The 9311-nt window shown below is 32.1% G+C and overlaps 1 protein-coding gene and 1 long non-coding RNA gene across 2 annotated transcripts; one reads left to right on the top strand and one right to left on the bottom strand.

The window, feature by feature from the left end:
* The first annotated feature begins 3820 nt into the window (after positions 1-3820).
* On the top strand, positions 3821-4365 carry LOC115890967. Its single transcript, XR_004051729.1, has 2 exons — positions 3821-3854; positions 4180-4365. It is a non-coding gene; the product is annotated as an uncharacterized LOC115890967 (long non-coding RNA).
* A 2286-nt stretch (positions 4366-6651) lies between these two features.
* Positions 6652-7104, bottom strand: LOC115890975. Its single transcript, XM_030911349.1, has one exon. The coding sequence runs from the start codon at positions 7102-7104 to the stop codon at positions 6652-6654; it is 453 nt and encodes a 150-aa protein (XP_030767209.1).
* Positions 7105-9311: the final 2207 nt, after the last annotated feature.

Below are 9311 nucleotides of genomic sequence, written 5' to 3'. Positions count from 1 at the left end.
GCCCTATATGCGGTAAACGACTTTTTTCTGATGTTTAATCATGAACAATTTTGAATTTTAAAATTTTATATAACGTTATTTATAACTCTTAAAATTATATCCATTTACAATTTTCTTATTGTAAAATTTTATTGATACGCCTTTTTTGTGTTCTGCAATTGTCCATATATGTTCTATTTGTAATTTTAATGAATTAATTTTTTTGAATTGTATGATTTGTATTGTATGTTGTTTGTACTTGTAAATGCTTTGCCGATGAAGCTATTTTGGCTTTTTGCACAATAAAGCGTTATTTATTATTATTATTGCCAAGGTCGTGGCGTGACAAGGCATTGAATTTTTACTCCCATTGAGCGTAAAGAAGTTTAACTTCAATAAATTTTCCCATTTCCCAGTCTGGCGAGTCAAAGTTTTTTTCAATCATCATTTGAATCAAGCACTTCAAGAGTTCAGATGCAGGTACAAAGAAAACAGGTGATACACTAGACATAATCAAGCAAAACATGAAGTTAGAAAAGTATTTCATTAATTCCACTCATATGTAGGCTAGCCCCCAGACTATTAGGTCTTGTATCATCCAATTTTAATTAAAAACAAATTTTTGAAGCAGTCTGAGTGCGCACACTTTAGAAAATACCGAAACCACATCTTTGGAAGCCGCCCTGCCTACTCTTGGCGCTTTCCAGCGGCGGCTTTTCGTCTGAATAATAATTTAATTCGAAATGGGGATGCCATGGAAGCGGTTTCTTTTTTGGTGTGCTCTCATAATTTACGAGCTTTAATACTTGGAGGGGAAGAGCTAACCGCGCCGAATTTGTATCGAGGATATGGAATATAATTTGTGCTTTTAGCAAGTATTAAAATTACTTACGCCACCATCACATATCTCTATAAATTTGGTTAAAATCACTCGGTTTTTCCAAGCTCTTCCTATTTTTATTAAAATCGAACCATTTGAAATGTGGACATATGGACAGAAGCATGATTAAAATTTCTTGGATCACTAGAACCAGAAGTTCTTCGAAAAATGGAGCATGAAAGACTACTCCAAAATATTATCAAGCTAGAGATTGAATAATTCCTTCCTAGAAAAAACTGTCATTGATTATAAACATATCCGATCCATTACAATGTATAGTATATACAAAGTGTCAAAAAATAGTGTATCTAGCTTCGGAGATTGATTCTGCAGATATAAATAAAACAAAAAGTTCCTATGAGCATATGCCCTAAAATGCTTCCCGAAGAAGTTACAATCCTGGAAAGGTTAAATAAAAATAATATATTTTATTTATTTTTAAGAACATAGGTAAACCGTTTTTCTTTAAATTTGGTATTCTTACACACATTTTAATGCTAAAACGAATGGCGATTGTGAAAAATTCCGTAACAGCCCTGAAAGGGTACTTTCCATTAGGGTAGAGATTACTACTCTCAAGTAGCACAATAAATTATTAGGAGAGTGAAGTGTTTTATATACGATTTATTAAACCGATATCATACACTGAATTGTTATATAATAAACACAAAAAACATAAATTTATCATAGAGACAAATGTGTTTTATTATTTTGTTATATAGATGTTTTTTCGCGACTAATTTATAAAACACTTTTATAAATATATTCGTTAATATGCTCAGGAACGTTTATATAACAAATCTTATACAACTATTTATGCTTGAGCAAGAAATATTTTATAATTGATTTATAATATAATTTAAAACAATTATAAAATATTTACAAAACAGCTATAAAAATATGCATTTTAGTTTATTAAAACATTATCGACATGTTTTATAGCTGTTTTTACGACTGATTTATAAAACAATTTGGTCGCGACCGTTACTCTAAGAAAACAACTTTATAATTGCTGTTAAAGAAACGAATTAAAATTCTTATAAAGCGATTAAAAAACAAAAGTGTTTCCCCAAATACAAAAATGTTATTTAGGAAACCTTATAAACATACTATAGCACTAACCTCAAACTTTGGTTTTGGTCAGAGTTTAAAATGTATTTTAAAATTGTGATTTTATCTCTAAAACTTAAAATGTCAAGTATTTCTAACTGGAAGATTTTATTTTTGATATTAAACATATGTGCCTAAGTGTAGCTAACAAAAAATAAATAACATAAGCAAAATGAATAAAAAATAATCAGGTTTTGAAATAGCGGGATAACACGTGAAGTGCAACAATATTGGTATATTAAAACCTAAGATTAAAACCCGGTTCGACTACATAGTAGAAGGATAGTAGTGAGGCCCATTTCTACGTTATTATTCTGTGGCGTTCGTATCTAAAAGGTGAAGGAAAGAAAGCCAATGTTGCCAGAATAAAAATAAAGTCTGCAAGTATAATTAAAAGTCAAATTTGTGTTTGGTTTGGTAATTATGTTTTTTTTTCTAATTATTTGCCGTAGAAAAATCGATGAAGATTTTAATTTTTTAAAATGTCTTATATTTTAAGTATTGATGAACCTACTAGCGAATTTAAAAACACACGTCTATAATTTTATTGTTGTAAATGTGACAGCACCGGAATATATAGACGAATTTAATTGTATTTTGCCGACATTATTTAAAGTAATAAAACAAATATGTTCTGTATAGCATCATTGTAAAACAAGTTAATTGTATAACTGCTCACAGAGCAACAAAAATGTTTTGTTAGTCGACGCGACGCCATGATTTTATGTTGAATTTGGACGACTGTATGTCGGCCATTTTATCGAGTCGGGATTTGCAAAACAAAATGATCGAAATTTAATTCAAAATAAACGTATTTATAAGAAACGAATTAGTTTCCAATAATATCGGATATTGGACAATGTCGATTTTCCAGTTTACAGGTAATTTTGTAGTAATTTCCTAAAAATTAAATATTTATTATAACTGCAAAATCTTATTGAAATGAAAGCGCCTTAAAATATTTCCACAAATATGGATATATAATATCGGTAAAATTTGCTCCGCAGGAAAATTTGACTCCTGGAGCTTTTTAGGCGATATAATTTTTATACAATTTACATATTTCTTTAAATTAGCCATATCTGTCATTTAAATAGAATATATGTGTACTTTGCCATTCAAAATCAGTTTTATCTTGGTCACTATAAATTCACGATATTATAATTTTATCTTTGACAAATAAAAAACCAAAATGCAGATGCATGCTACAAAAATATTTTAACTTAGACAAATATGTTATTTTTAAAATATTTATAAATCTTTTATGAAACAGTTTTACTACGTACAAATATTTTGTAATGTACTCAATATTATTTTGTAAGCGTTATCGGAGAGTTTTTAATGTACTTCTAAATAAGTACATATATTGTTTTATAAACCTGCGCCTTTTTCGTGTTTATAACTATCGTATTCCGGTTTATAAAGCACTTAAAAAATAGTACATATTTGAAGGCTACACGGGAAAAACGGACTAAGTCCAAAAAAATGGAAATTGAGATAACACTGCCATCTTATGCTCATCAAGTGTCCGTTCCAAAATAGGAATAATGTAACACTGAAATAATGATCTAAATCCACTAAAATTAGCGATTAAAATATTAATACTTTGGAAAAGCGATCTAAGGCCACGTGAATTCACGGAAGACCGATCCAAGATGGATCCAAATCCATATTTCATGTTTGTAAACATATCAACGCATACAAAACGAATAAAAATAGCTATATATTTAGCACCACAACAACTTTATGCTGACCTAATTCCTTTGCCCAAACCCAGTATGAGCAGTTACAATTTTTGAAAAAGGTCGTAGATGAATCTCTGCAAGACTACTACACAAATTTGCCTTATGCATCAAATAATGCTCATCTAAACGATGCAGATATGGTGTGTAATATCAATTAAACTATATTGCTTTTATTTCTGCCTAAGAAAAGAAGTCTAATTATGTCTATTGTGTCACTAGTTTTAAATTTAAAGAAATAAAATTCTGGAAATGGTTCTAGTGGAACCATAAGGAAACTGTCTAGTAGTGTAGTTTCATTCTATCAGAAACAAATCGCTATTCCTAAGTAAAAAATAATCTAATGCTAATAAAATTAATTAAAAAATAATAATAAAAATAAGAAATAAATAAAAAATATTAAAAAAATATAATAACAATATTAATAATACAAATGAGAATAAAAACAGATTTTTCTCTTTATTCCAGCACGAGTAATCCTCGGAGTAACCACATACAGAATTATTCCATATGGACTTGGATCACTTTTCCATTGAACCAAGCGAATACGAGTTTTATTTTATCTAACAAACTTGCTACAAATTATTTTTCTTTGTTTTGTCTGTTAATCAGTTAATGTCTATACATATAACTATTGATAAAAACTTCTTACGATTGGCTACATTTTATTATTCCTTTTCCTTTAGTCTTTAAAGTTTCAAAATCATTTATCTCAAAAGTAAGAAAATGTGACTTTTTCGTTTTTCCCCTGTAGTCTTCATTTATCATATATATGAATTGTTATATAACACTCTATATAACCATTTTAAGCACATTTGTACCACTTGGGCTGGTGGTACTTCTTTTATCCTTATAGATGCAGTAATTTCAATAAATGAAATTTAAAGCTGGGAGTTTTTATGTAAAAAAGTTCAACAAGTAAGACAAGACAACAAGACGTGTTAATAATCACAATCCCGGATCCCGGAGACAAAAACTTCTAAAGAACGAGTATTTACAATAACTGATGAAATAATTAAAAATATAAGTGGCCCTACAGCTTATTCGAAAATACCTAAATTTACGACCTTTCAATGTACGTCATGAAACGTTTTTTTATAAATTATCGCCAAGGAAAGTGTTCTACACAAGTTGTTGGTGCTCATACCTTTGGAAAAATCCCATCACTAATTGTACAGTATCTACAATTACCAAATACGAATGAGTATACGGGTCATTCTTTTAGAAGAAGTCCAGCCTCTCTCTGGGTTGGAACAGGGGCTAATATTTTAATATTATAAAGCCACGGAGGTTGGAAGTCTAACTCTGTAGCAGAAGGCTACATTGAAGATTCCATTTCAAGAAAGAAGGAAATTTCAAATAGAATTATTCTTGCAGGAGGAGAAGGTACTTCCGGTATAAGTTTTTCTGATCAAAATAATTCCAAAGAAATTGAATTAAATGGAACTTCAGTCAACAGCTTTCCAACAAGAACCATTGTTACTGAAAATCAAGAAAATGTTTGTTAACAATGTCATGTCTAAAAGTAGTATTACTTTTTCAAAATGAAATAAATGTACATTTAACATAACGATTCTTAGCAAATAATGCCCTAACTTATTAACTTCTTTATAACCCTTATAATAATATATAACAACTTCTTTTTATAATACTGTAAGTAATTCTGTACACATCTTTGTTACTTAATAATACACTTTTCATTTGGTTAATAACAATTTGAATCTTATCTTCCAGTTTCGTCTTTCAAAATTGTAAACAAAAATGTTATATATAAATTCGGGTCAGAACCTCCTACGACGTTGTCCGATGCCTAACTTCCACCCTGTGCGATTTTCCCATTGATCTTCGGTCAGATTTTTCTCGCTCATCGACCTTCTTATTCCTTCCATCCATGTTTTCTTGGGACGTCCCTATTCCCATATGTTGTCTAATGTCTTCATTTCTGATCTTATCCCTCCGTGAAATTCTCATTGCTCTTCTAATCGCGTCCATTTCTATTGTCTCTAATTTCATTTTATTCCTTTCAGTGAGTCGCCATGTTTCACATCCATAGAGTAATATGCTTTTAACTAGTGTCTCATATATATTATATTTCCTGTTTTTTGTAATTTCAGTGCTCCATAGAATGCCATTTATGCATCTGATAACTCTTCTTGCCTGTATTACTCTGTTGTTTATTTCTCTATCGTCCGTTCCATCTCCTGTAAATATCGATCCCAGGTACCTGTAATCTTCACATGCCCTAAGTTCCATATTATTGTCTAAAATAAGATTTTCTGTATTAGCTCCAATTGGAAGGTATTTTGTTTTTTCTGTATTTACTGTGAGACCCCATTAAGCATATTCTTCAATTATTTTCCGCACCATATATTCCATGTCATCTTTGTCGTTTGCAATTATGGCCTGGTCGTCTGCAAATTGCAAGGTGTATATGCATATGACATTTAGTTCTATAGCCATTCCGTTACATAGATGTAAGGCCTTGGCAATATAAATTTTAAATAGTGTTGAGGATATACAACAACCCTATCGGAGCCCTTTAGTGATAGAAATTTCCTCTGAGAGACCGTTGACCGTTTTTATTTGTGATTTTCCTCCATGGTAAAGATTTTGTACAGCTTTTATCAGAGCTGCGTTAATTCTTGATTCGTGCAATACGTCCCATAATTTTATTATTGGCACTGTATCATATGCTTTTTGTAGATCGATAAATGTTATATGAACTTCCTGGTTCATTGCAGATTTCTTCTCGATGATCTGTTTCAATGCAAAGATATTATCAGTACATGATCTTCCGCTTCTGAAACCATTCTGCTCTTCTTCTTCGTAGCTGGAGTATTCCTCTTCAATTAAGTTCCTCAGTATCCTTCCATAGAGGCGACTCATAGTGCTGGTGACCGAAGTTCCCCTGTAGTATTGGGATACTTCCTTGAGCCCTTTTTATATATAGAGGGGATATATGCTTTTTTTCCACTGTTCAGGTACTGGATGACCATTTAAGCACTGGTTAACTGTGTTTGTTAACATTCTAAACAGGTTTTTGCTTCCAGATTTTATGAGTTCCGCATATACTCCCTCTGGGCCACATGCTCTTCCATTCTTTAAAGACATTATAGCGGTCTTTATTTTGTTGGTATCCACGTAGATTTCCTCTCCTTCAATGTTTATTTCTGGCTGTGGCGGTTCTTGATACTCAGGTCTGTTCTCTGACAACAATTTGGAATAATATTTCACCCATTCTTTGTTGGTTATTATTTCTATAGGGGCTGACTCCTGTTTTTCAGTTGTTGTTTTTATAAATCTCCATACTTCCGTATTCCTTCTTCCGCCTATATACGTATTAATTTCTTTGCATTTGTCATCCCACACTTTATTCTTTTCTTCTTTTACCATTCTCCTCACCTCATTTTTCTTGTCATTATAAGTGCGCTTGTCTAGCTCAGATTTCGAATTTAGCCATTTCAAATACAGTATCTTTTTTTCCTCTACAAGTTTTTCAAGTTTATCAGTCCACCACAACTTTCTGCTCTTTTGTCTCGCTTTTATTCCTAAGTGTGCGAACACAGTGCAAGCAGGTTTGCCGCTTTCTGGTAGCCAGCGCCAATCTGGGTACCTATTCTTGACATCGTTCGCAATTTTGCGTATACGCATCACGTGTATTGTTATAAACAGGGCATCCCAGAAATAAGTGCAAGTATTTTAAAGGGTGGTAGATCTCGATAAAAGAAACATATTTTCTCTTTATCGTTTTTCAAATAAGTCCAAAATAACGGAGTTATTTTACTTTGAAAATTTCCAAAAAATGATTTTTGCTAAAATTTTGAGAACCTTCTTCATGTGCCTTCTCCTCATCGGAGGTTGGCGACCATCAATTGGAATTCCTCCCTGTCTTGAGCCAAACGGATAATTGCACTTGCCTCTCAATATTAAACCACTGGCGCAAATTCCGCAAGCAGGGAAAACCGTTTACGCCCGATGCCTCGTCGTCCTTCAATCTTTCCCTCAACGATCAGCTGTAGGAAACTATATTTGTTATTTCGAAAAATATGACCAAAATATGCTGCTTTCCGTCGTTTTATTTTAGTCAATAGTTCTTGGTCCTTACATATTCTTTCCAATACTTCGAGATTTGTTTGAGAACCACTGGAGCTTTTCTGGATTTTCTTTCTTAATAGATAGAAGATAAATTTAATCTACTACCTATGTTGCCATATTATCAAGAAATTATTTTTTTAAATAAAAACTAAAAAAAATTGCAAAAAAATTCCAAAAATATTTTCAAGAAATTCCGAATTTTCAAAAAAAAAATTATTTAGAAAAAACCTCATAGGCGTGTTTCTGGGGCTGAACTATACTACCAGTTAAGTTAAAATACTTGCACGTATTTCTGGGACACCCTGTATATGGGTACATAGTAGCGCCGCGCCGCCTCGCGCTTATAACCTTGAAAAAATAAAGCGTGTTATCAAATCGGCTAGTTCACAGTGAAAGTAGGTAGGAGCCGTCAACCAGCGTTCATCGGCGTTCTCGCTTTTACCGGAACGAAAATTTATTTATTTCTGCTTTTGCAGGCGCCGACGGCGCACAGAGGGTATTAAGAACTAAAAGTTGGCCAAAATTAAGTTGTATAATTTTTTTGCTTTTTTGCTAGTAATATTAATTATTAGAGGAGAGGGTGCTAATATGGAACCTCATTTTGTTTTTCCTACACAATATTTTTTCCTCTACTCTGAAACCCTTTCCACCGATCAAATAGGGCCATTCTGTGCAAAACCAAGCAATTGGATGAGGATGCTAGAACAAGAAAGTAATTTGTATATTATCGACGATATTTGAGCGAGGATGGGTGTTATAGGGTAAAGACTATTTTCTTTAAGAATCTATTTAAATCAATGTTTTTTTGGCAGTGGCAAATATTGGCAAGATTTTTGTACATATTCCAAAGCTGGAGACTTTAAGCATTGAACGGATACTAATTTCAATGCGGAATATTGCCGAATAGTCTTACACCTTATAAAAATGCCTCTGATTTTTTAAATATAAAACATTATAAAGAAATAGAATAGAAGGAAACGTTTCAAAAAAAAATATGGCATAAAACAGGACTTGCCAGCTGGCTCTGTATCCATCATGACAGTTATTATAAACAATTTGCAAAAAAAGCACTACAAACAATTCCACTATTTTATAATCTTAGAAATATTCAGAATACACTCAAGATAATTCATACTTATAATTGAAATATATTATTTATTTGATAGTCAACTTACGACTTAAAAAAAGCTAATAAACGTGCTTACATTTAGTATTTATAGATTTGTATTCAGTTAAGATAAAAAATGAAAATAAAAAAAATATCACTTTTGGCCAGGTTTATAGACCAAATACCCCTATGTGCGGCCCCGGCGCGGCGGGCGCGGCGTTTCAATATGGTTAGGTTAGGTTAGGTTAGTTAATCAGGTAAATTTCCTCTTAATTAACTACTTCCGAACCCTGCTCGCATCTCCGAAAAAGCCATACACGTGATGCATATACGCAAAGTTACGCATCACGTGTATTATTATATGGCTTTTTCGGAGATGCGAGATGTGAGCGATATT

The sequence above is a fragment of the Sitophilus oryzae genome, unplaced genomic scaffold (genome assembly GCF_002938485.1).
Source record: "Sitophilus oryzae breed Bouriz unplaced genomic scaffold, Soryzae_2.0 scaffold_942_pilon_pilon, whole genome shotgun sequence".
NCBI lineage: Eukaryota > Metazoa > Arthropoda > Insecta > Coleoptera > Curculionidae > Sitophilus > Sitophilus oryzae.
The sequence above is the reverse complement of the archived record's forward strand: the minus strand, read 5'-3'. Positions and strand labels throughout refer to the sequence as shown.